The sequence below is a fragment of the Phaenicophaeus curvirostris genome, unplaced genomic scaffold, assembly GCF_032191515.1.
Source record: "Phaenicophaeus curvirostris isolate KB17595 unplaced genomic scaffold, BPBGC_Pcur_1.0 scaffold_73, whole genome shotgun sequence".
In the NCBI taxonomy this organism is placed as follows: Eukaryota; Metazoa; Chordata; class Aves; order Cuculiformes; family Cuculidae; genus Phaenicophaeus; species Phaenicophaeus curvirostris.
In genome coordinates, this window is record NW_027206695.1 from 138,098 (window position 1) to 163,496 (window position 25,399).

At 62.9% G+C, this 25,399-nt stretch overlaps 4 protein-coding genes across 12 annotated transcripts in view; 3 read left to right on the plus strand and 1 right to left on the minus strand.

Moving 5' to 3' along the window:
• Nucleotides 1-299: 299 nt before the first annotated feature.
• On the minus strand, nt 300-2,986 carry LOC138734363 (class I histocompatibility antigen, F10 alpha chain-like). Of its 2 annotated transcripts, none has more exons than XM_069881980.1 (7): nt 2,906-2,986; nt 2,203-2,466; nt 1,767-2,042; nt 1,316-1,699; nt 1,205-1,237; nt 977-1,004; nt 300-895 (listed from the first exon to the last, which is right to left on the minus strand). In XM_069881980.1, exons 1-7 carry the CDS (start codon nt 2,967-2,969, stop codon nt 793-795), a joined length of 1,152 nt encoding a protein of 383 aa, XP_069738081.1. In that variant the 5' UTR covers nt 2,970-2,986; the 3' UTR covers nt 300-792. The 2 variants fall into 2 exon arrangements, with proteins under 2 accessions (XP_069738081.1, XP_069738082.1); XM_069881981.1 differs by having other exon boundaries at nt 787-900.
• Nucleotides 2,987-3,363: 377 nt separating this feature from the next.
• LOC138734368 (class I histocompatibility antigen, F10 alpha chain-like) overlaps nt 3,364-25,399 on the plus strand; it is a 77,720-nt gene continuing 55,684 nt past the window's right edge. The window contains exons 1-7 of one of the 2 annotated variants that reach the window (XM_069881988.1): nt 3,364-3,445; nt 4,287-4,550; nt 5,006-5,281; nt 5,349-5,732; nt 5,811-5,843; nt 6,044-6,071; nt 6,153-6,446. In XM_069881988.1, coding sequence (XP_069738089.1) covers nt 3,382-3,445; nt 4,287-4,550; nt 5,006-5,281; nt 5,349-5,732; nt 5,811-5,843; nt 6,044-6,071; nt 6,153-6,252 — 1,149 coding nt within the window. In that variant the 5' untranslated portion in view covers nt 3,364-3,381 and the 3' untranslated portion in view covers nt 6,253-6,446. Of the gene's footprint in view, nt 3,446-4,286; nt 4,551-5,005; nt 5,282-5,348; nt 5,733-5,810; nt 5,844-6,043; nt 6,072-6,152; nt 6,447-25,399 lie in introns of those variants that run through there. The other variant, XM_069881989.1, reaches the window with a different exon arrangement.
• Nucleotides 7,740-12,315, plus strand: LOC138734374 (E3 ubiquitin-protein ligase TRIM39-like). 7 transcript variants are annotated; one of them, XM_069881996.1, is made up of 4 exons: nt 7,740-8,247; nt 9,227-9,461; nt 10,722-10,832; nt 11,528-12,315. In XM_069881996.1, exons 1-4 carry the CDS (start codon nt 8,188-8,190, stop codon nt 12,037-12,039), a joined length of 918 nt encoding a protein of 305 aa, XP_069738097.1. In that variant the 5' UTR covers nt 7,740-8,187; the 3' UTR covers nt 12,040-12,315. The 7 variants fall into 7 exon arrangements, with proteins under 7 accessions (XP_069738097.1, XP_069738098.1, XP_069738101.1 ...); XM_069881997.1 differs by having other exon boundaries at nt 10,725-10,832; XM_069882000.1 differs by lacking the exon at nt 9,227-9,461 and having other exon boundaries at nt 10,541-10,832.
• Nucleotides 12,532-25,078, plus strand: DAXX (death domain associated protein). Its single transcript, XM_069882023.1, has 9 exons — nt 12,532-12,552; nt 12,638-12,951; nt 13,802-14,075; nt 15,835-16,672; nt 19,372-19,550; nt 19,723-19,891; nt 21,938-22,446; nt 22,995-23,198; nt 23,903-25,078. The coding sequence occupies exons 1-9, from the start codon at nt 12,532-12,534 to the stop codon at nt 23,978-23,980; spliced, it is 2,586 nt and encodes an 861-aa protein (XP_069738124.1). The 3' UTR covers nt 23,981-25,078.

Genomic DNA, 25,399 nt, shown 5'->3' on the forward strand with positions numbered 1-25,399 from the left:
CCTCGAGTCCTGGGGTCAGTGCTGGGCCCCTCCCAGGGTTCAGCCTGGAGAAGAGGAGGCTGAGGGGAGACCTCATTGCTCTCTGCAACTCCTTGAGAGGAGGTTGTGGAGAGGAGGGAGCTGGGCTCTTCTCCCAAGGGACAGGACGAGGTGCTAAGCGACATGGGTCAGTGATTGATGGGAAGGGCTGGACTCCATGATCCTGTGGGTCTTTTCCAACCTGGTGATTCTATGATTCTATAACCATCAAGATCTGCCGGAGTGGGAGGCAAACCCAGAGTGACGACGGAATCTCAATATGAGCCTGATCGTTCTCCTTTATTCACAGAATCACAGAATAACCAGGTTGGAAGAGACCCACCGGATCATCGAGTCCAACCGTTCCTATGAAATACACACAACACTCCTTATATCCTTATTCTAGCCGAGCACACGCTAATAAACAACTTATAATTGGTTCTGCTGTGCTGTCCACACGCCTTAAACACTCACAAGATTGGTTAAAAGATGTTAAGCACACGAAGGGGGCCGATACGATGGTCTTGACGTCTTAGGGACCTTCCAGCGCCGAGTTCCTCTTTTCCACACGTGCCCCTTCCCTGCATGTTTTTAACCCACGGGCCTTAAGAAAGACCCCAAAGCCCAACAAGCTACGAGCATGAGAACAAGGGCCATTTCTTCCGTGCTGGCTGCTACTATCGCAGCTTCCCCGGCCGCTCGGCCCAGCGCACACGCAACCCTGGAACCTTTAAGCCCAGGGGGCTCAATTAGAGAAAGAGGCAAACAGGGATTTCACACAGTGCCGGGAGCCGTCGCGGCGCAATCTTTCTCTGCAAGAAGCTCCAACCCTTCCCCAGCTCCTCCGGCCAGGGACACGTTCAGGCCGCGCTGCTCCCTGCAGGGACAGAGGGAGAGACGGTGTCACCCAGGGCCACCTCGGTGTCCCCAGCTCCCGTCGGGCTCCCCCTGTACTGACCCTGAGCTGCCAATCCCCGTGTCGGCGCCTGCAGGGAGAGAAAGAGCCGTGAGCCGCCCGCCCGGCGCTCTGTGCCCCCAGCCGGCCCGGCAGCCTCCGGGAGAGCAGGGCGACGCCGGATTCCCCCTCTTCGCGGGGAAAAGGGGCGGCAAAGCAAGGAGGGGGGATCGGGAAACGCCGGCAGCGGCCTCGAGGCCACCCCGAGCCAGCCGGGCCGCCGGTACTCACTTGATGCCCTGGTGTAGCGCTCCTCCTGCTTCCCTGCGGAGAGAAAGAGGCATCGGCATCGCCGGCACGTCCCTCCCGCAGCCCTCGGCACCACCGGCCGCGGCGCTTTACCTGACTGGAGCTTCCAGAAGGCAATTCCAGCGACGCCGACAAGCAGGACGGCGGCAACCACGGCCCCGACGATGAGGAGGACGTTGTCGGCCCCTCTCTCTGCAGACTCATCCCACGCGTAGAGGCCGGGCTGGGCCAGGCTGGGGTGTTCCACGCGGCACCGGTACTTGGCCTTCTCCTCCGGGCGGATGACGATGGAGGCCGCCGTGTAGAAGGTGCCGTCGCTGTTGGGCACGATGCCGCTCCGCGTGGTGTCCTGGTCCCTCGGATCGTTGTCCCTCAGCCAGCTGACGGAGATGCCCCGCGGGTAGAAGCCGTAAACGCGGCAGCGCAAGGTCAGGAACTCCCCGGCCTTCTTCCCCGACACTCGGACCGTGGGCGGCTCTGGGGAAGGGGTCGGGGTCAGCGTCGGCACACGCCCCCGCGCCGCCCGCTCCCCGTCTCCCCTCACCTTTCCTCTCCAGCACGCTCTGCCCGTAGCTCACATAAACCTTCAATGCTGGGATGCACATGTTCTCCATGTAGTTCTTAAGCCGCTCAGCTTCCATCCCATCCTTCTCCCAATTTATCTTGGTGGCGACTGCCCCGGCGTCCGCCGCGATGAACGTCATGCTGTCCATGTCCCAGGAGATGAAGTCCTTCCCGTCGTAGGCGAACTGCAAATACCCCTTGGTGCCGTTGTTCTCCAGGAGGTCACAGCCGTGCATGCGCTGGACTGTGTGAACTCCTAAAACACGATGTGGGGTGAGGGGCTGCTGCAGAGGGGCCGAGGGGGCTGGGAGCCCTGGGGTGACGACAGCAGCTGGACAAGGGTCGGCACCGTGGGGCAGGAGCTTGGGGGGCAGCGGGGAACTCGCCCAGCCCCACGCAGCCCCCCCCGCTCTCACCCCCACTCTGGTTGTAGCGCTGTCGCAGCGTGTCCAGGTCGATACGGTTAATCTCCTGGTGTCGCTGTCCGGCCTCGGACTCAGTGTCCCAGTGCTGCTGACCCAGGTTGGCCTTCACCCAGTCTGCTCGGGGCACGGCCCTCCTGCTCTCGCTGTCGTAGCGCACGATGAGGTTTCCATCCACGTACCCCACTACCACGAATTCCGGGACCCCCGGGCTGGGGTGAGTCACCGCAACATGGAAATAGTGCAGGGAGTGGAGTCCTGTGGGGACACGGTGGGGGGACAGGGGGGTGACAGGGCGCAGGGAGGGCTGGGGGGCCCTCGGGGAGAGAAGGGGCTGCACAGGGGGTCCTGGAGTCCGGGGGTGGAGATGGTTCAAGGGATGGGGGGAGCAAAGCCCGAGGGGTGCAGGGGGTGTTTCTGAGCCCAGGACAGGGGCGCAGTCTTCAGGGATGAAGGGGGTTCAAAGGATGAGGGGGCTAAAAGGATGGTGGGTCACGAAGCCCAAGTAAAACGGGGTGCAGGGTAGGCCCCTGAGCCCAGGACAGGGGGTGCAGGGGAGTCCTGGTGCCCGGGGGGGTCCCAGTGCCCAGGGACGGGGGGGTCCAAGGGATAGGGGGGTCCCGAAGCCAAAGGAAAAGGGGGTGCAGGGAGTCCCAGAGCCCGGGCCAGGGTCCCGAGCCCCCGGGCCCCCTCTCACCGCTCGCCACGCCGCCCAGGACCGCCAGCAGCAGCCCCGGGGCCGCAGCCCAGCCCGACGCCATCGCGGCCCCGAGCCCGCCCCGAGCCCCCGCCCCGCCCCGCCCGCTCCCATTGGCGGAGCCGCCGCCCGCCGGCCAATGGCGGCCCGGGGCGCCGCGTGACGTCACCGGTCGCCGGGCAGATCCCGGCGCCGAGGGTTGGCGGAAACGAAAGCGAAAGGGAGAGAAGGGAGCGGGGAGCCCCGGGACCCCCCAGCTCCGCACCCGCCGGGGCAGCTCCCAGCTGTTACTGAGACAACTCCCCGCTCCCTTCTCTCCCTTTCGCTTTCGTTTCCGCCAACCCTCGGCGCCGGGATCTGCCCGGCGACCGGTGACGTCACGCGGCGCCCCGGGCCGCCATTGGCCGGCGGGCGGCGGCTCCGCCAATGGGAGCGGGCGGGGCGGGGCGGGGGCTCGGGGCGGGCTCGGGGCCGCGATGGCCTCGGGCTGGGCTGCGGCCCCGGGGCTGCTGCTGGCGGTCCTGGGCGGCGTGGCGAGCGGTGAGAGGGGGCCCGGGGGCTCGGGACCCTGGCCCGGGCTCTGGGACCCCCTGCACCCCCTTTTCCTTTGGCTTCGGGACCCCCCTATCCCTTGGACCCCCCCGTCCCTGGGCACTGGGACCCCCCCGGGCACCAGGACTCCCCTGCACCCCCTGTCCTGGGCTCAGGGGCCTACCCTGCACCCCGTTTTGCTTGGGCTTCGTGACCCACCATCCTTTTAGCCCCCTCATCCTTTGAACCCCCTTCATCCCTGAAGACTGCGCCCCTGTCCTGGGCTCAGAAACACCCCCTGCACCCCTCGGGCTTTGCTCCCCCCCATCCTTTGAACCATCTCCACCCCCGGACTCCAGGACCCCCTGTGCAGCCCCTTCTCTCCCTCCTCCTTCTCAGGGCACCGGGACCCCCATAAAATCCTCTTCCCCGGGCACTGGGACCCCCCTCCCATTCCTCCACCCCGCCCCGCACCCCTTTTTCTGGGCCCCAGAGCTCCCTTCCTTTGATTCCCTTCCTGCCCTCCCCCCCCAGATCTGCTTTTCTTGACCCCAGGGACCCCCTACACCCCCATTTCTGGTCTTCTCGAGTCTCCCACCCCCTGGACCCCCCTGACCTTGATCCCTGGGACCTCCTGGACCCTCATCTCTGGTCATCAAGGCCCCCTGGACCCCCTTTTCCTTCACCCCAGGCTCCCCCTTCTCTCCCCTTCCCCAGAACCAGGACCCCCGCCCAGACCCACCTCCCTCCCCACCCTGAAGCTGCCCCTGAGCCCAGATCTGCTCCCCGAGGCCCCCCCAGCCCTCCCTGCGCCCTGTCACCCCCCTGTCCCCCCACCGTGTCCCCACAGGACTCCACTCCCTGCGCTATTTCCATGTTGCGGTGACTAACCCCAGCCCGGGGGTCCCTGAATTCGTGATCGTGGGGTACGTGGATGGAAACCTCATCGTGCGCTACGACAGCGAGAGCAGGAGGATGGTTCCCCAAGCAGACTGGGTGAAGGCCAACCTGGGTCAGCAGCACTGGGACAGCCAGTCCGAGATCGGACAGGAAATCGAGGAGGTTAACCGCATACACATGGACAGGCTGCAACACCAACACAACCAGAGTGGGGGTGAGAGCGGGGGGGGCTGCGTGGGGCTGGGCGAGTTCCCCGCTGCCCCCCAAGCTCCTGCCCCACGGTGCCGACCCTTGTCCAGCTGCTGTCGTCACCCCAGGGCTCCCAGCCCCCTCGGCCCCCAGGCTGTGAGGGGTCCTGGCCGCCCCAGCCCGGCCCCACAGCACGTGGGCTTCCCTGGTCCCAGATCTGGGGGGGCTGCTGGTCCCCCCGTCCCGTGGCCTTGTGCCCCCCGTGGCCTTTGGGCCCCCAGGGTGCCGTGGGGCTGGTGCCGGGGGGGCTGCCTCGTGGCTTTATGGGACGCGCCGAGCGCTGTGGGCCCCGAGCAGGGCTGGGAGCAGCTCTCGTGCTGGTGCCCGATGCCCCCCAAGCTCTGGGGTTCAACACCGGGGGGCCGTGCCCCCCTGAAGGGCCAGGGCTGCAGCAGCCCCTCACCCCACATCATGTTTTAGGAGTTCACACGATCCAGCGCATGCACGGCTGTGACCTCCTGGAGAACAACGGCACCAAGGGGTATTACCAGGACGCCTACGACGGGAAGGACTTCATCTCCTGGGACATGGACAGCATGACGTTCATCGCAGTGGGCGCCAGGGCAGTCGCCACCAAGATAAGGTGGGAGAAGGATGGGATGGTCGCTGAGAGGTGGAAGAACTCTGTGGTGAACATGTGCATCCCATGGTTGAAGGATTATGTGAGCTACGGGCAGAGCGTGCTGGAGAGGAAAGGTGAGGGGAGACGGGGAGCGGGCGGCGCGGGGGCGTGTGCCGGCGCTGACCCCGACCCCTTCCCCAGAGCCGCCCACGGTCCGAGTGTCGGGGAAGAAGGCCGGGGAGTTCCTGACCTTGCGCTGCCGCGTTTACGGCTTCTACCCACGGGGCATCTCCGTCAGCTGGCTGAGGGACAACGATCCGAGGGACCAGGACACCACGTGGAGCGGCATTGTGCCCAACAGCGACGGCACCTTCTACACGGCGGCCTCCATCGTCATCCGCCCGGAGGAGAAGGCCAAGTACCGGTGCCGCGTGGAACACCCCAGCCTGGCCCAGCCCGGCCTCTACGTGTGGGATGAGTCTGCAGAGAGAGGGGCCGACAACGTCCTCCTCATCGTCGGGGCCGTGGTTGCCGCCGTCCTGCTTGTCGGCGTCGCTGGAATTGCCTTCTGGAAGCTCCAGTCAGGTAAAGCGCCGCGGCCGGTGGTGCCGAGGGCTGCGGGAGGGACGTGCCGGCGATGCCGATGCCTCTTTCTCTCCGCAGGGAAGCAGGAGGAGCGCTACACCAGGGCATCAAGTGAGTACCGGCGGCCCGGCTGGCTCGGGGTGGCCTCGAGGCCGCTGCCGGCGTTTCCCGATCCCCCCTCCTTGCTTTGCCGCCCCTTTTCCCCGCGAAGAGGGGGAATCCGGCGTCGCCCTGCTCTCCCGGAGGCTGCTGGGCCGGCTGGGGGCACAGAGCGCCGGGCGGGCGGCTCACGGCTCTTTCTCTCCCTGCAGGCGCCGACACGGGGATTGGCAGCTCAGGGTCAGTACAGGGGGGGCCCGACGGGAGCTGGGGACACCGAGGTGGCCCTGGGTGACACCGTCTCTCCCTCTGTCCCTGCAGGGAGCAGCGCAGCCTGAACGTGTCCCTGGCCGGAGGAGCTGGGGAAGGGTTGGAGCTTCTTGCAGAGAAAGATTGCGCCTCTTTTTGCATCTCTAATTAAACCCTATAATTATCACAAAATCATAGAATCACTAGTTTGGAAATGACCCGCTGCGTCATCGAGTCCAACCATTCCTATCAGTCACTAATTTATTTGATTCCTTCAATTATTTCATGTAATATTGAGGTTGGAAATGAGCTTTTCACCATTTAGACGCCCTGCGCTCACAATAAACGCTTGGTGCCTCTCGGCGGGTTCTGCCTCCTCGCCCGGTGCCGGGTTGGGTTGGCATCTAGTTGGGTTCCTTCCTTCCAGCCTTGGGACGGGGAGGGGGGTTTGTGCCCCTGACGGTGGTGGGGACATGGTGATGGATCTCGGCGGCGTTGGAAACACAGCGATGGGCTGGACGGTGATGGGGACGTGGTTGTTGTGCCCCGAGTGCAGGACCCGCCATTTGGCCTCGTTAACCCTCATCCCATTGGTGTCAGCCCACGGATCCAGCCTGTTCAGATCCCTTTGGAGAACCTCAAAACCCTCAGCCTTTTCCTTGCGCTCCCCTTTTCCTCGCTCCCTTTTCCCCCTTTTCCCTCCCCCTTTCCCGCCCTTTTCCCCTCCCCCTTTCCCGCCCTTTTCCCCTCCCCCTTTCCCGCCCTTTTCCCCCTCCCCCTTTCCCGCCCTTTTCCCCCTCCCCCCTTCCCGCCCTTTTCCCCTCCCCCTTTCCCCTTTCACAGACTCACAGAGTCACCAGGCTGGCAGAGACCCCCAGGATCATGGAGTCCAACCATCCCCATCGATCACTGACCCGTGTCCCTCAGCGCCTCGTCCACCCGGCTCTTAAACCCCTCAGGGAAGGGGACTCAACCCCTTCCCTCTTCCAGCTCCCAACGACCCTCCCTGTGAAATATTTTTTCCTAATGTCCATCCTGAGGCTCCCCTGGTGGAGCTTGAGGCCGTTCCCTCTCGTCCTGTCCCCTGGCCCTTGGGAGAAGAGCCCAGCTCCCTCCTCTCCACAACCTCCTCTCAGGGAGTTGGAGAGAGCAACGAGTTCTCCCCTCAGCCTCCTCTTCTCCAGGATGAACCATCCCAGGTCCCTCAGACGTGTCCTCCAGCCCCTTCCCCAGCTCCGTTCCCTTCTCTGGCCTCGCTCCAGCCCCTCCACATCCTCCTTGTGAGGGGCCCAGCGCTGACCCCAGGACTCGAGGTTGGGTCTCCCCAGAGGGAGAAGAACCTCCCTGGCCCTGCTGGCCACGCCGGGGCTGCTCCAAGCCAAGATGCCCTTGGCCTCCTTGGCCCCCTGGGCCCCTGCTGGCTCCTGGTCAACCAACCCCCCCAGCTCCTTCTCCTCCAGGCACTTTCCAGCTCCTTTTCTCCTGGTCTGGAGCTGCTCGGGGTTGTTGTGCCCCAAGTGCCTGGTTGAACCTCATCCCGTTGGTCTCAGCCCATGGATCCAGCCTGTTCCGATCCCTTTGGAGCCTCCCGACTCTCCAGCAGATCCACACTTAGCTCAGTGTCACCTCCAAACTCGCTCAGGGTGCCCTCGATGCCTTCATCCAGATCATTGATAAAGACCTTGAACAGGACCCAGCGCTGAGCCCTGAGGAGACCACTTGTCACTGGCCTCCAGCTGGAGTTAACTCCATCTCCCACCCCTCTCTGGGTTCTCCAACCAACCAGTTTCCCTCCCAACTTCCAACTGGTTTTATTCCCCAAATCCTCTGGTTCCCAGCTCCCGTTTTGGCTCCTTGGGGCAGATTTCGGGGGGCAAACGGGTCCCGTTGGGTGCAGGTGGCATCGTGCGATAACGTCTATTTTTGACAACGCCTCCTTTTTTTTTTTATTTTTTTCACTTTCCAGCTGTGCCGGGAAAGCCGACGGCCCCGAAACAGGGGAGGAAAAGTGCAATCGGAGCCGCCCGAGGGTGTCGTCGCCCCGTCTGCCCCTGAGAGATTGGAGGCTGCCGCCCAGTCGGGGCGATAAAAGCTGGCGAGGGCTGAGATGGGACCGAGCTTGGGCTGCGTCCGTGCCAGAGAACGGGGAAAAAGTCCAAAAGAGGAGGTAAAAAAACAAAAGGGGGGGAAAGACGCCAAAAAAGGGGGGAAAAAAACAAAAGAGTGGGAAAGATCCAAAAAAAGTGGGGAAAAAACCCAAAAGAGGAGGAAAGATGCCAAAAAAGGGGGGAAAAAAAAACAAAAGAGGGGGAAAGATCCAAAAAAAGGGGGGAAAAATCCCCAAAGAGGGGGAAAGATGCCAAAAAAGGGGAATAAAAACCCCAAAGAGGGGGAAAGATGCCACAAAAGGGGAAAAAAAAAAAAAACAAAAGAGGGGGAAAGACCCCCAAAAAGGGAAAAAAAAACCCAAAGAGGGGGAAAGACACCAAAAAAGGGGTATAAAACCCCAAAAGAGGGGGAAAGATGCTGAAAAAGGGGAATAAAAACCCCAAAGAGGGGGAAAGATGCTGAAAAAGGGGAATAAAAACCCCAAAGAGGGTGAAAGACGCCAAAAAAGGGGAATAAAAAGCCAAAAGAGGGGGAAAGACGCCAAAAAAGGGGAATAAAAACCCCAAAGAGGGGGAAAGATGCCAAAAAAGGGGAATAAAAAGCCAAAAGAGGGGGAAAGACGCCAAAAAAGGGGAATAAAAACCCAAAAGAGGGGGAAAGATGCCAAAAAAGGGGAATAAAAACCCCAAAAGAGGGGGAAAGATGCTGAAAAAGGGGAATAAAAACCCCAAAGAGGGGGAAAGACGCCAAAAAAGGGGAATAAAAAGCCAAAAGAGGGGGAAAGATGCCAAAAAAGGGGAATAAAATCCCAAAAGAGGGGGAAAGATGCCAAAAAAGGGGAATAAAAAGCCAAAAGAGGGGGAAAGATGCCAAAAAAGGGGGGAAAAAAAACAAAAGAGGGGGAAAGACCCCAAAAAAGGGGAATTAGAACCCCAAAAGAGGGGGAAAGACCCCAAAAAAGGGGGGAAAAAAACCAAAAGAGGGGGAAAGATGCCAAAAAAGGGGAATAAAACCTCAAAATAATGAAAAAATCCAAGCGGAGAAGGCGACGCTGGAGGAAAAGCAGCTGGAGGAGCCCCCGACCGGCCCCGGGGCCACCAAGGAAAAGGCAGGAAGGTTCAACTGGGGGATCGCGGGTGGGGTCGCGTCACCCTGATGTGGTTTTTTTTGGGGGAAAAAGAGGGTTTTGGGCGATTTCCTCATCGCATCGACGAGAGGAGGAGGGGGATTTGTCTTCGCTTTCCCCTTGGGAGCTTCATTTGGGGTTTAAAGGTTGGTCCTTGTCGTTCTTCGGTCCGGGTGGAGGATTTGGGGCGAGAAACAGCTGCCGGGAGGTGAATTTCGGGGTGGTTTTCGCTATTTTACTCCCTCGCTCGCTGCTTTAATTCCTCTTTTTGCAATTTTGCTGGGAAAAGCAGGTGGAAAGCAGCGACTGGTTGGGGTTGGAGCTCCACAACGCGGCTCGTTCCACCGCGTCGGGGCTGTATCACCAATTTCCAGGGGTCGTTGCCAAGGGTGACGCTTGTTTGCACCCAAAACTGGGTCTAGAGGACGGATTCCTTGAGCTTCATCTCCCCAGAGGGAGCTGGATGGGATCTAAGGTCCCTTCCAACCCACCCCATGATTCCAGGGGTGGATGGGAGGAAGGAAGGTTGGAAGGATGGAAGGAAGGTTGGAAGGAAGGAAGGAAGGAAGGAAGGAAGGAAGGAAGGTTGGATAGAAGGAAGGAAGGTTGGATAGAAGGAAGGAAGGTTGGATAGAAGGAAGGAAGGTTGGATAGAAGGAAGGTTGGAAGGAAGGAAGGTTGGATGGGAGGAAGGAAGGTTGGATGGGAGGAAGGAAGGTTGGATGGGAGGAAGGTTGGATGGGAGGAAGGTTGGATGGAAGGAAGGTTGGATGGAAGGAAGAAAGGAAGGTTGGATGGAAGGAAGGTTGGAAGGAAGGAGGGTTGGATAGAAGGAAGGTTGGAAGGTTGGATAGAAGGAAGGTTGGAAGGTTGGATAGAAGGAAGGTTGGAAGGTTGGATAGAAGGAAGGAAGCTTGGATAGAAGGAAGGTTGGATGGAAGGAAGGAAGGTTGGAAGGTTGGATGGAAGGAAGTTTGGAAGGTTGGATAGAAGGAAGGTTGGAAGGAAGGAAGGAACGTTGGGAGGAAGGAAGGAAGGTTGGATGGAAGGAAGGTTGGATAGAAGGAAGGAAGGTTGGATAGAAGGAAGGTTGGAAGGGAGGAAGGTTGGAAGGGAGGAAGGTTGGAAGGGAGGGAGGAAGGTTGGGAGGACGGTTGGATGTCTACGAGCTAGATGGATCCATCCCAACATCCTCCTCGCTTTCATTCCCACCGCACTAATCCAGGAACTCATGGATTTGATCCATCCCCGCGGGGTCTCCTGTGAACAAGCCCAGCGTTTCCTTTCACGATTTTGATGAAACGTGGGGGTTGCCCCCATTTTGCGACCTAAAAACGGGAGAAAAGCCAAGTTGGGGCCTGTTTGAAGGACAAGAACTCGGGTTTATCTGCTCCTTCACCTTCCAGCAGCTCCGGCCGGGAGGGAGGTCGGCGTGGAGGTCATGGCCTTCTCCCTCAAACCGCGGCCATGCACCTGGGACCTCGCCCTGGACTACGAGGAGGTGAAGCAGTTTGAAGGTAACCAGAGAGGAGCCGAGCGCTGGTTCCCGAGGTCCTCTGGGCTGCGTCAAGCTCCCTCTTTGCGGTTCCTCTCCGGCTGGAGCTCCTCCAGCTCCACCTTGTGTCTTCCTGGCTCCTCCAGCCCTGGTCTCCATCTCTCCATTCCTCCATATCCAGCCTTGCCTGGACATTCTCCATGTCTTGGCTCCTCCATCTCTTGGCTCCTCCATCTCCAACCTGGCCTGGAGCTCCTCCATCTCTTGGCTCCTTCATCTCCTGGTTCCTCCATCTCCAACCTGGCCTGGAGCTCCTCCAACTCTTGGCTCCTCCACCTCTTGGCTCCTCCATCTCCAACCTGGCCTGGAGCTCCTCCATCTCCTGGCTCCTCCATCTCCTGGTTCCTCCATCTCCAACCGGGCCTGGAGCTCCTCCATCTCCTGGCTCCTCCATCTCCTGGTTCCTCCATCTCCAACCGGGCCTGGAGCTCCTCTATCTCTTGGCTCCTCTATCTCTTGGCTCCTCCATCTCCTGGTTCCTCCATCTCCTGGCTCCTCCACCTCCAACCTGGCCTGGATCTCCTCCACCTCCCGGCTCCTCCACCCCCAACCTCACCTCCCTTCCCTTTCTCCTTCAAAAGCGACGTTGAAGGAGACCCTGGGGCTTGCGTCCTCTTCCCTCAGCTTTGCTCTCCACCTCCTTCTCCATCTTTCCAGTGGACGTGACCCTGGACCCGGCCACCGCGGGCCCCGAGGTTCTCCTCTCCGACGACCTCAAAGAAGCCACGTGGGGCCGCGCCGGCTGCCGGTGGCCCGCGGCCCCGGGCCGCTTCGACGCGGACCCGTGCGTGGTGGCCACCGAGGGCTTCACCTCGGGCCGCCACTACTGGCAGGTGGAAGCCACCGGCCGCTTCTGGGCCGTGGGGGTGGCCCAGGAGTCTCTGCAGAGGAGAGGACGCGTCCTCTTCCGACCCAACGCGGCCCTCTGGGCCTTGCAGAAGTACGACGAGCTGTGCGTGGCCCTGACGGCTCCGTCCAACACCTACGTCCCCTTCCTGGACGGAGACCTCGGCGTCTTCCTGGACTACGAGGTGGGGCAAGTCTCCTTCTACGCCGTGGCCACCCGGCGACGCATCTTCACCTTCCGCGCGGCCTCCTTTGGCGGCCAGAAGCTCTTCCCCTACTTCGCGGTGCTGCTCTCCACCATCAAGCTCTCTCCCAGGGGCTGAGGTGGGGATCCTGCTCACAAACGCTCCTCGAGGTTCCTCAGCTCCTTCCTGGAGCCGTTTCCACCACAGACAGAGGTTCCTCAGCTCCTTCCTGGAGCCGTTTCCACCTCAGACAGAGGTTCCTCAGCTCCTTCCTGGAGCTCCGTTTTGGGTTCAACCCAGAGGGCTTTGGCTCTGAGGGCTGGGCTCGTTGGCTTGTTAAACGAACCCAAAGCTCGTTTGAGGAGAACACCGGGAGGTTCCACCTCAAATTAAACATCTTCGGTTTGATGGAGTTTGTGCTAATTCTGGTGGCTGATTCCTTGTGTCCCCCCCAGCCCTGGGAAGCAGCTGAGGGCCCCAGGGAGGGGCTGGAGAACCTGGGAAGCAGCTGAGGGACCCAGGGAGGGGCTGGAGAACCTGGGAAGCAGCTGAGGGACCCAGGGAGGGGCTGGAGAACAAGTCTGAGGGACCTGGGGTGGAGGAGGGAGCTGGTTCTTCTCCTCCCCCTCTATGGTCATCAATCTCTCTATGGTCATCAGTCTCTCTATGGTCATCAGTCCTCCAACCACCCGGAAGTGCCCCTCCATCCCCACCCCGACCCTCCGGTGCCGCTCAGTCCTCCGAGCCCCTTCTCTATGGGCCCGGCGCCATCTTGTTTGCGGCCCCTCCCCCGCCGCCGCTCGCCTCCCGCGGCGGGGCCGGGGATGACGTGAAGAGCTGGAAGGGGCCGGGGAGGGGGTGGGGGGTTCCCCCCACCGGCCCCGCGGGGTTTTGGGGGGCGGGGGGACCGGGGGAAGGGGGCGGGGCCCTGAGCGGGTGGCGCGGCGCTGATTGGCGGTGTCATGGCGGCGCCTTCCGGCTCCCCCGCCCTCCACTTCCGGTCCTGCGCGCGGCGGCGGCGGCGGCGGCGGCGAACGGCGAGAGGAGGCGGTGAGGGCGGGGACCGGGGGAACCGGAACCGGGGGGACCGGAACCGGGAAGTGGAGGGAACCGGGACCGGGAGGGGAGGGCGGGGCCGGGGGGACCGGGTTGAGGTGGGGGGGTGGGGGCGAAAGGGGAACCGGAACGGAGAGGGGGGGTGGAAAAGGGAGGTGAGGGGCAATAAAGGGGGAGGAACCGATAGAGGGGGGACAGTGAAGGGGGGGGCACAATAACGGGAGGGACGGTAAGGGAAGGGGGAAGATAAGGGGGTAATAGGGGGTTAAGGGGGGCAAGAAGGGGGAGGGGGGGTAATAAGGGGTTAACGGGGGTGTAATGGGGGGTTAAGAGGGGTAAGAGGGGGTAATAAGGGGTTAAGGGGGGGTAATGGGGGTTAAGGGGGGCAAGAAGGGGTAAGGGGGGGTAATAAGGGTTTAAGGGGGGGTGTAATGGGGGTAAGGGGGGTACTAAGGGGTTAAGGGGGGTGTAATGGGGGGTTAAGGGGGGCAAGAAGGGGGTAAAGGGGGTAATAAGGGGTTAACGGGGGTGTAATGGGGGTTAAGGGGGGCAAGAGGGGGTAATAAGGGGTTAATGGGGGTGTAATGGGGGTTCAAGGGGGTAATAAGGGGTTAATGGGGGTGTAATGGGGGTTAAGGGGGGTAATAAGGGGTGTAAGGGAGGCAATAGAGGTAAGGGGGGGCAATAGGGGGTGTAAGGGGGGCAATAGGGGTAAGGGGGGGCAATAAGGGGTAAGGGGGGGCAATAAGGGGGGTAAGGGGGGGGCAAGTCAGTGTCTTGGGGGCATCCCGTGTTGGGTTTTTGGGGTGCTGACCCCCCCCCCTTCTCCTTCCTCCTCCCACAGGAGCTGCCCCCCCACCCTCCTCCTCGCCCTTCTGGGGGGTCCCCCCCGCCCCCCACCATGGCCGCCCCCCCCCCCGCCAGCCCCGGCCGAGGGCGTCATCGTGCTGGACGAGGACGAGGACACGGGGACCCCCGCGCCCCCTCCCCCCAACGGGGGCCCCCCGGAAAGCCCGGGGCCCCCCCAAAACCCGGGGCCCCCCCAGAATCCAGCGCCCCCCCCGGCTGAGCCCAGGGGGGGAGCCTACAAGGAGGACAACGAGCGGCTCTTCGGAGAGGTGGGACGGGGGGTCACCTCGGTTTTGGGGGAGGTCACCTCATTTTTGGGGGGGTCACCTCGTTTTGGGAGGGTCACCTCGTTTCTGGGGGAGGTCACCTCGTTTTGGGAGGGTCACCTCGTTTCTGGGGGAGGTCACCTCGTTTTGGGGGGGGTCACCTTGTTTTTTGGGGGGGTCACCTCGTTTTTGGGGGGGGCACCTCTGCTGGGAGGCCCCTTCGTTTAGGAGGGGCCCCCAATATCTTCGTGTCTCCTTGGGCTCCATCTCTCTCCTTGGGCTCCGCGTCCCCTCAACGTCCCCGTGTCCCCTCAATGTCCCTGTATCCCTCAACATCTCCACATCCCCTCAACACTTCCAAGTCCCCTCAATGTCCCCATGTCCCTCGACACCTCCACGTCCCCTCAACGTCCTCGTGTCCCCTCAACATCTCCAAATCCCCTCAACACTTCCAAGTCCCCTCAACGTCCCCGTGTCCCTCAACACCTCCATGTCCCTCAATGCCTCCAAATCCCTCAAGACCTCCACATCCCTCAACGTCTCCATGTCCCCTCAACACCTCCAAATCCCCTCCATGCCTTCACGTCCCTCAACGTCCCCGTGTCCCTCAACATCCCCTCAACATCTCCATGTCCCTCAACGTCTCATGTCCCCTCAACATCTCCATGTCCCCTCAACACTTCCACGTCCCTCAATGTCCCCGTGTCCCTCAACGCCTCCAAATCCCCTCAACACCTCCAAGTCCCCTCAACATCCCCGTGTCCCTCAACGTCCCCGTGTCCCTCAACATCCCCTCAACATCTCCATGTCCCTCAACGCCTCCATGTCCCCTCAACACCTCCAAGTCCCCTCAATGTCCCTGTGTCCCTCAACACCTTCACGTCCCTCAATGCCTCCATGTCCCTCAACATCCCCGTATCCCCCAACACCTCCATGTCGCTCAATGCCTCCACGTCCCCTCAACGCCTCCAAGTCCCCTCAACGTCCCCATGTCCCTCAGTGTCCCTGTATCCCTCAACGTCTCCAAGTCCCTTAACATCCCTGTATCCCTCAATGCCTCCACGTCCCTCAACGCCTCCAAGTCCCCTCAACGTCCCCATGTCCCTCAACGTCCCCGTGTCCCTCAACACCTCCATGTCCCTCAACACCTCCACGTCCCTCAACACCTCCAAATCCCCTCAACACCTCCAAGTCCCTTCAACGTCCCTGTGTCCCTCAATGTCCCCTCAACATCTCCGTGTCCCTCAATGCCTCCATGTCCCCTCAACGCCTCCAAATCCCCTCAACACCTCCAGGTCCCTTCAACGTCCCCATGTCCCTCAATGTCCCCGTGTCCCTCAACACCTCCACATCCCTCAACGCCTCCACGTCCCCTCAACACCCCGAAATCCCCTCAACATCCCTGTATCCCTCAACGTCCCCGTGTCCCTCAACACCTCCATGTCCCTCAACACCTCCATGTCCCTCAATGCCTCCAAGTCCCTCAATGCCTCCAAGTCCCTCAACGCCTCCATGTCCCCTCAACATCCCCATGTCCCTCAACACCTCCACATCCCCTGAACACCTTCAAGTCCCTCAACGCCTCCACGTCCCCTCAACGCCTCCATGTCCCTCAACACCTCCACGTCCATCCATGTCTCCACGTCTCTCAACGTCCTCGTATCCCTCAATGTCCCTGTGTCCCTCAACGCCTCCACGTCCCCCCAACGCCTCCACTTGCCCGTCCTCTCACCCCTCCCCGTGCTCTCCTCGCCCCCCGCAGTTCCTGGCGCTGTGCACGCGCCTGACGGAGGAGCACCCCGAGGTCCTCCCCTTCCTCTCCGGCCGCCACCAAAAAGCCAGCCCGGAGTTCTTGGCCTCGGCCGAGTTCCGCAACATCTTGAGCCGCTGCCTGGGCCGCGTCCGCGCCCATCACAACAAGGTCTACGTCTACATCAACGAGCTCTGCACGGTCCTCAAGGCCCACACGCTGCGCCGCAAGCTGCCTCTCGCCTCCGCTCCTCCCGCCTCGGCCTCCCCGGCCTCCCCGGCTCCATCCCAGCCGGCCTCCTCCTCCTCCCCGCCGCCGCCGCCGCCCCCGGCGTCTCCTTCCGCTTCTTCTCGCCCTCCTGGTGGCTCCAAGCGCCAGATCCGCTACCTGGAGAACCTTCTGCGCGTCTACGTCGGGGAGATCCAGCGGCTGCAGGAGCGCGAGCTGGACCTGGCCGAGCTGGACAGCGAGGACTCCTCGTACCTGCAGGAGAGTCGCCTCAAGCGCAAGATGATGAGGATCTTCGAGCGCCTCTGCGAGCTCAAGCGCTGCAGCAGCCTGACGGGCCGCGTCATCGAGCAGCGCATCCCCTACCGCGGCACCCGCTACCCCGAGGTCAACCGCCGCATCGAGCGCTTCATCAACCGCCCCGAGGCCTTCCCCGACTACGCCGACATCCTCAAGGTCATCCAGAAGGCCAGCGCCCGCCACGGCCTCGGCCTGGCCCCCCGCCAGATGGAGAACATGGCCCAGGACGCCTTCCGCGAGGTGGGCAACCGCCTGCAGGAGCGGCGCCACCTCGACCTCGTCTACAACTTCGGCAGCCACCTCACCGATCAGTACCGGCCGGGTGAGGGCCGGGGCGGAGACCAAGCTCTCGGGGTGGAGATGGAGCTCGTGGGGTGGAGACGGAGCTCTCGGGGTGGAGATGGAGCTCTCGTGGTGGAGATGGAGCTCTTGGGGTGGAGACGGAGCTCGTGGGGTGGAGACGGAGCTCGTGGGGTGGAGATGGAGCTCTCGGGGTGGACACGGAGCTCTCGGGGTGGAGACCGAGCTCTCGGGGTGGAGACGGAGCTCGTGGGGTGGAGATGGAGCTCTCGGGGTGGAGACCGAGCTCTCGGGGTGGAGATGGAGCTCTCGGGGTGGAGACCGAGCTCTCGGGGTGGAGACGGAGCTCTCGGGGTGGAGACGGAGCTCTCGGGGTGGAGATGGAGCTCTCGGGGTGGAGACCGAGCTCTCGGGGTGGAGATGGAGCTCTCGGGGTGGAGACCGAGCTCTCGGGGTGGAGATGGAGCTCTCGGGGTGGAGATGGAGCTCGTGGGGTGGAGACGGAGCTCTCGGGGTGGAGATGGAGCTCTAGGGGTGGAGACGGAGCTCGTGGGGTGGAGATGGAGCTCGTGGGGTGGAGACGGAGCTCTCGGGGTGGACACGGAGCTCTCGGGGTGGAGACGGAGCTCTCGGGGTGGAGACGGAGCTCTCGGGGTGGAGATGGAGCTCTCAGGGTGGAGATGGAGCTCTCGGGATGGAGGTGGAGCTCCTAGGGTGGAGGTGGAGCTCTTGGGGTGGTGCTGGAGCTCGTGGGATGGAGATGGAGCCCTTGGGGTGGAGACGGAGCTCTCGGGGTGGAGATGGAGCTCTCGGGGTGGACATGGAGCTCTCGGGGTGGTGCTGGAGCTTGTGGGGTGGAGGTGGAGCTCCTAGGATGGCGCTGGAGGTCTTGGGGTGGTGCTGGAGCTCATAGGGTGGTGCTGGAGCTCTTGCGATGGAGGTGGAGGTCTTGGGGTGGAGGGGGAGCTCCTAGGGTGGTGCTGGAGCTCTTGGGGTGGTGCTGGAGCTCTCGGGGTGGTGCTGGAGCTCTTGGGATGGATATGGAGCTCCTAGGATGGTGCTGGAGGTCTTGGGGTGGTGCTGGAGCTCATAGAGTGGTGCTGGAGCTCTTGGGGTGGAGGTGGAGCTCATGGGATGGTGCTGGAGCTCACGGGATGGTGCTGGAGCTCCTAGGGTGGAGGTGGAGCTCATGGGGTGGTGCTGGACCTCTTGGGATGGAGGTGGACCTCTTGGGGTGGAGGTGGAGCTCTTGGGGTGGTGCTGGAGCTCTTGGGGTGGTGCTGGAGCTCTTGGGATGGAGGTGGAGCTCTTGGGGTGGTGCTGGAGCTCATGGGATGGTGCTGGAGCTCTCAGGATGGATGTGGAGCTCATGGGATGGAGGTGGAGCTCGTGGGGTGGTGCTGGAGCTCTTGGGATGGAGGTGGAGCTCATGGGGTGGAGGGGGAGCTCCTAGGGTGGTGCTGGAGCTCTCAGGGTGGTTCTGGAGCTCTTGGGATGGACACAGAGCTCACAAGATGGTGCTGTAGCTCATGGGGTGGACATGGAGCTCCTAGGGTGATGCTGGAGCTCTTGGGATGGAGGGGGAGCTCATAGGGTGGTTCTGGAGCTCCTGGGATGGACACAGAGCTCCTAGGGTGGTGCTGGAGCTCACAGGATGGTGCTGGAGCTCTTGGGATGGAGGTGGATCTCATGGGGTGGAGGTGGAGTTCATGGGGTGGTGCTGGAGCTCTTGGGATGGATATGGAGCTGCTAGGGTGGTGCTGGAGCTCTTGGGATGGAGGTGGAGCTCTTGGGGTGATGCTGGAGCTCTTGGGGTGGAGGGGGAGCTCGTGGGGTGGTGCTGGAGCTCGTGGGGCGGAGAGGGAGCTCATGGGATGGAGGTGGAGCTCATAGGGTGGTGCTGGAGCTCTTGGGATGGGGGTGGAGCTCGTGGGGTGGTGCTGGAGCTCAGGAGATGGAGGTGGAACTCATGGGATGATGCTTGAGGTCATGGGGTGGAGGTGGAGCTCCTGGACAGGTGATGGAGCTCCTGAGGTGACGATGGAGCCAGTTGAGGGTTGTGGAGCTCCTGGAGGGTTTTGATGGAGCCGGTTGAGGGTTCTGGAGCTGCTGGAGGGTTTTGATGGAGCCGGTTGAGGGTTGTGGAGCTGCTGGAGGGTTTTGATGGAGCCAGTTGAGGGTTGTGGAGCTCCTGGAGGCTTTTGATGGAGCCGGTTGAGGGTTGTGGAGCTCCTGGAGGGTTTTGATGGAGCCGGTTGAGGGTTCTGGAGCTGCTGGAGGGTTTTGATGGAGCCGGTTGAGGGTTGTGGAGCTCCTGGAGGGTTTTGATGGAGCCGGTTGAGGGTTCTGGAGCTCCTGGAGGGGGTTGATGGAGCCGGTTGAGGGTTCTGGAGCTGCTGGAGGGTTTTGATGGAGCCGGTTGAGGGTTCTGGAGCTCCTGGAGGGGTTTGATGGAGCCGGTTGAGGGTTCTGGAGCTGCTGGAGGGTTTTGATGGAGCCAGTTGAGGGTTCTGGAGCTCCTGGAGGGGTTTGATGGAGCCGGTTGAGGGTTCTGGAGTTCCTGGAGGGTTTTGATGGAGCTGGTTGAGGGTTCTGGAGTTCCTGGAGGGGGTTGATGGAGCTGGTTGAGGGTTGTGGAGCTCCTGGAGGGTTTTGATGGAGCCGGTTGAGGGTTCTGGAGCTCGTGGGGAGGTTCTGGAGCTCGTGGGGTGGTTCCCGCAGGGACGGACCCGGCGCTGGTGGACCCGGCGCTGGCCAAGCGGCTGCGCAGGAACCGGATGGTGGCTCTGACGCGGCTGGACGACGTCATCTCCCACTTCGCCAAACTGCAGGACGAGGGCGAAGAGCAGGAGAGGAGGAGAAAGCGAGCGGCGCGCCAGGCCCCGGCCACCCCCAGCACCGTGAGCACCGGGGACCAGGGGACCTCGGGGACCTCGGGGACCTCTCTCAGCCCCCCTCGACCCCCCCAGGGGACCTTGGGGACCTCGGGGACCTCTCTCAGCCCCCCTCGACCCCCCCAGGGGACTTTGGGGACCTCGGGGACCTCTCTCAGCCCCCCCTCGACTCCCCCAGGGCCGCCCCGAGGAGGAGGAGGAGGAAGAGGAAGAGGAAGACGAGGAGGAAGAGGAGGACTCGGAGGAGGAAGAGGAGGACGAAGGCTCCTCCGAGGGCAGCCGGGGCAAAGGCGACGACGAGGACGACGAGGAGGACGAGGAGGGCAGCGAAGCGGCGCCCGCACAGGGTGGGGACCCCACCGAGCCCCTATAGAGCCCTCGAGAGACCCTATAGAACCCTAGAGAGCCCCTATAGAGCCCTAGGGAGCCTCTGTAACCCTTGTAGAACGCTAGGGAGACCCTATAGAATCCTAGAGAGGCCCTAGAGCGCCTATAGAGCCCTAGGGAGTCTCTGTAACCCTTGTAGAACCGTAGGGAGACCCTATAGAATCCTAGAGAGGCCCTAGAGCGCCTATAGAGCCCTAGGGAGTCTCTGTAACCCTTGTAGAACCGTAGGGAGACCCTATAGAATCCTAGAGAGGCCCTAGAGCCCCTATAGAGGCCTAGGGAGCCTCTGTAACCCTTGTAGAACCCTAGGGAGACCCTATAGAATCCTAGAGAGACCCTAGAGCCCCTATAGAGGCCTAGGGAGCCTCTGTAACCCTTGTAGAACCCTAGGGGAGACCCTATAGAATCCTAGAGAGGCCCTAGAGCGCCTATAGAGCCCTAGGGAGTCTCTGTAACCCTTGTAGAACCGTAGGGAGACCCTATAGAATCCTAGAGAGGCCCTAGAGCCCCTATAGAGGCCTAGGGAGCCTCTGTAACCCTTGTAGAACCCTAGGGAGACCCTATAGAATCCTAGAGAGGCCCTAGAGCCCCTATAGAGGCCTAGGGAGCCTCTGTAACCCTTGTAGAACCCTAGGGAGGCCCTATAGAATCATAGAGAGGCCCTATAGAGCCCTAGGGAGCCTCTGTAACCCTTGTAGAACCTTAGGGAGACCCTATAGAATCTTAGAGACTCCCTAGAGCCCCTGTAGAGCCCTAGAGAGCGCCTAGAGCTCCTATGGAGCTCAGAGAGTCTCAGTAGCCTCACAGGGCCCCCACAGAGCCCTTAGAGCCCCAGTGGCTCCATAGGGTCCCTATAGAGCTCCATAGAGTCCCCACAGAGCCCCTGTAGCGCCCCTGTAGCCCCTTATAGAGCCCCTGTAGCCCCCATAGAACCCCTGTAGCCCCTTATAGAGCCCCTGTAGCCCCCATAGAACCTCTGTAGCCCCTTATAGAGCCCCTGTAGCCCCCATAGAACCCCTATAGCCCCTTGCAGAGCTCCTGTAGCCCCTCTTAGAGCCCCTGTAGCCTCCATAGAACCCCTATAGCCCGTTATAGAGCCCCTGTATCCCCCATAGTGCCCCTGTAGCCCCCCATAGAACCCCTATAGCCCCTTACAGAGCCCCTGTAGCCCCCATAGAACCCCTGTAGCCCCTTATAGAGCCCCTGTAGCCCCCAAAGAGCTCCTCTAGGACCCCTGTAGCTCCCTATAGAGCACCCATAGCCCCCATAGAGCCCCTGTAGCCCCTCTGGATCCCCCATAGCCCCTCTGGATCCCCCGTAGCCCCCTCTAGATGCCCCCTAGCCCCCTCTAGATACCCCCTAGCCCCTCTAGATGCCCCATAGCCCCTATAGATGCCCCGTAGCCCCCTCTAGATACCCCATAGCCCCTCTAGATGCCCCATAGCCCATCTAGATCCCCTGTAGCCCCTCTAGATCCCCTATAGCCCCTCTAGATGCCCTATAGCCCCTCTAGATGCCCCGTATCCCCCTCTAGATGCCCCATAGCCCCTATAGATGCCCCGTAGCCCATCTAGATCCCCCGTAGCCCCCTCTAGATCCCCCATAGCCCCCCCTAGATGCCCCGTAGCCACTCTAGATGCCCCATAGCCCCTCTAGGTGCCCCGTAGCCCCTCTAGATGCCCCGTAGCCCCTCCAGATCCCCCATAGCCCCTCCAGATCCCCCATAGCCCCCTCTAGGTCCCTTATAGCCCCTCTAGATCCCCCATAGCCCCCTCTAAGTGCCCCGTAGCCTCCTATAGATGCCCCATAGCCCATCTAGATCCCCCGTAGCCCCCTCTAGATCCCCCATAGCCCCTCTAGATGCCCCGTAGCCCCCTCTAGATCCCCCATAGCCCCTCTAGATGCCCCGTAGCCCCCTCTAGATGCCCCATAGCCCCCTCTAGATGCCCCGTAGCCCCCTATAGATCCCCCAGAGCCCCTATAGCTCCTGTCTCCCCCCCCCCCAGCAGACGCGGCCCCCCCCGCGGACTCGGAGCTGTTTGTGCTGGAGATCGAGGCGGCGCTGGACCCGGACGAGACGCCTCCCTCGTCGCCGGGGGGGTCGGAGGCCACCCCCAAAGCCGCCACCCCCCCCTCTCTCCCGGCCCCCCCCTCGCCCCCGGCCCCCCCCTCCCCCGTCTCCTCCCGGACTGTGCCGGACGGGGCCCCCCCCTCCCCCCTGGGCCCCCCCCCCCTTCCTCCTTCTCCTCCTCCTCCCCCTCCTCCTCGCAAAGCGAGGAAGCGGCCCCCCCTCCTCCTCCTCTCGGAGAACCCCCCCGGGGTGGGGGGGGGGGCGGCAGGCAGGGAGGAGGAGGGGGGGGGGCTCGGAGGAGGGGGAGGAGGGGGAGGAAGAGGAGGATGGGGCTGGGGGGGCGGCACCACCATCAGCTCCACCAGCTTCAACGGCAGCGCCGAGGGGGGGGGGGACCCCGCCGAGCCCCCCCGCAAACGGAGCCGGAGGGAGACGCCGGGGGGGGCAGGTACGGCATTGGGGGGGAATCTGAGGGGTTCTGGGGGGCTAAAGGGGGTTGGGGGGGGTCTTGAGGGGGTTGGGGGGGGATCTGGGGATGCTGGGGGGGGAGCTGAGGGGGTTGGGGGGGCACTGAGGGGGTTTGGAGATCTGGGGGGGGGTCCTGAGGGGGTTTGGGGGGGGCTGGGATGCTGGGGGGGGGCTGAGGGGATTTGGGGGGGGCGTCTGGGAATGCCGGGTGGGGCTGAGGGGGTTTGGAGGGTTCTGGGGGGGTCTAGGGGTTTGGGGGGGGGTCTTGAGGGGGTTTGGGGGGTGCTGGGGATGCTGGGGGGGTCTGAGGGGGTTTTGGGGGGGGGTCTGTGTTGTTCTGGGGTTGTTTGGGGTGGGGGGGAGGTCTCGGGGTGCTGGAGGGGGGCTGGGGCTAAAGGGGGGGGGGTCCTGAAGGGGTTTGGGGGTGCAGGGGGGGTTGAAGGGGCTCTGAGGGATTTGGGGGGGGGTGGAATTGGGTCTGGGGGTGACGTTTCCCCCCCCGCCGCCCCCCCCCCCCAAGCAAGGTGCACAGCGCAGGCTCCGAGGAGGAGGAGGAGGCGGAGGAGGAGGAGGGGAAAGTGGGGGGGCCGTGTCGGGGGGCCCTCCAGGGCCTGCGCCCCCGCCTCCGGCTCAGCCCCCTCCCCGACTCGACCCGCGCCGACTCCCCCGGGGGGGACCTGGTCACCAGCTCCCAGGGGAGCCCCCGGCGGCCCCCCCGCACCCTCAAAGTGAGTCCCGGGGTGGGTTAGGGTTAGGGGGGGGTCCCTGTCCCATAGCGGGATCCCTGTCCTGTTTGGGGGGGTCCCTGTGCCACGGGGGGGGGTCCCTGTCCTGTTTGGGGGGTCCCTGTCCTGTTTGGGGGGGTCCCTGTGCCACAGGTGGGGGTCCCTGTCCTGTTTGGGGGGGTCCCTGTCCTGTTTGGGGGGCGTCCCTGTGCCACGGGGGGGGGTCCCTGTACTGTTTGAGGGAGTCCCTGTGTCATGGGGGGGGTCCTTTCCTATTTGGGGGGGTCAATGTCCTATTTGGGGGGGGGTCCCTGTGCTATGGGGGGGTCCCTGTGCCATGGGGGGGGTCAATGTCCTGTTTGGGGGGGTCCCTGTCCTATTTGGGGGGGGTCAATGTCCTATTTGGGGGGGTCCCTGTGCCATGGGGGGGGTCCCTGTGCCATGGGGGGGGTCAATGTCCTGTTTGGGGGGGTCCCTGTGTCATGGGGGGGGTGCTGTCCTATTTGGGGGGGGTCAATGTCCTGTTTGGGGGGGGTCCCTGTGCTGTTTGGGGGGGGTCCCTGTGCCATGGGGGGGTCCCTGTCCTGTTTGGGGGGGTCCTTGTGCCATGGGGGGGGTCAGTATCCTATTTGGGGGGGTCCCTGTGCCATGGGGGGGTCCCTACCTGCCCCCCCCCCCTTTTTAACCCTTTCCTTCCCCCCCCCCAGACCAGCGTGGCGACGCAGTGCGACCCCCGTGGAGATCATCGTGCTCTCGGACTCGGAGTGACCCCCCCGTGTGGCTAGCCACGCCCCCTTGTGGCTAGCCACGCCCCCTTGTGGCTAGACACGCCCTCCAGGGCTAGCCACGCCCCCTTTCAGGCTGGCCACGCCCCCCTGACTTGATCCCTCCTTTCCCTTTTGGACTAGCCCCCCCTAGTTTGTGGCTAGCCACGCCTCCTTTTGGGCTAGCCACAGCCTCCTTCGGACTGGCCACACTCCCTTTTGGACTGGCCAGGCCCCCTGCCCCGATGCCTCTTTCCCTTTCGGACTGGCCCCCCCTACTTTGGAGCTAGCCACGCTAGCCACAGCCCCTTTTTCTGCGGGCCATGCTGCCTTTTGGACTGGCCACGGCCCCTTCGGGCCACCCGGGCCCCTTTCTGACTGGCCACACCCTGCGTGGACTGACTGCCCTGGTGGCCACATCCCCTTTGGGGCTAGCCACATCCAGCTTGGGACTGGCCACCTCCCCTTGAGGCTGGCTATGTCCCCACTGGGGGCTAGCCACACTCTTTCTCAGTGGCCACGTCCCCTTTGGGACTAGCCACGCCCCCTTTGGGACTAGCCACGGCCCCTTTGGGACTAGCCACCTCCCCTTGAGGCTGGCTATGTCCCCATTGGGGGCTAGCCACACTCTTTTCTCAGTGGCCACGCCCCCTTAGGGACTAGCCACGGCCCCTTTGGGACTGGCCACCTCCAGCTTGGGACTGGCCACCTCCCCTTGAGGCTGGCTGTGTCCCCATTGGGGGCTAGCCACACTCTTTTCTCAGTGGCCACGCCCCCTTTGGGACTAGCCACGCCCCCTTTGGGACTAGCCACGCCCCCTTTGGGACTAGCCACGGCCCCTTTGGGACTAGCCACCTCCCGCTTGGGACTGGCCACCTCCCCTAGAGGCTGGCTATGTCCCCACTGGGGGCTAGCCACACTCTTTTCTCGGTGGCCACGCCCCCTTTGGGACTGGCCACGCCCCCTTTGGCTAGCCCCACCCCGACCGGCCCCGTTCCCCTTGGGGCTTGGCCCCGCCCCCTCCCGGCCTGGCCACGCCCCCTTTGGGTCTGGCCCCGCCCCGCTCTGATTGGCCGCAGGTTCATCCAATAAAAGGCGCCAGTTTTTATGGCCCCGCCCCTTCCGGAGCGATGGACACGCCCCCATTGGAGGCGTGGCTTGGGGGACCGGAAGCTGCCCCTTCAATGGGGGGGGGAGAAACCACTTAAGGGGGGGGGGACACACACGAGAAGGGGGGGCTTTAAGGGGGGGGAGGGGCACGGGGGGGGCCACTAGGGGTAGGGGGGGGCTTTAAGGGGGGCTTATAATGGGGGGTGCCCTGAGGGGGGGGCTATAAGAGGGGGGACCTTCAAGGGGGTGGGGCTTATAATGGGGGCTGCCCTATGGGGGGGCCTTAAAGGAAGGGGGGAACTTTCAAGGAGGGTCTTTAATGGGGGGTGG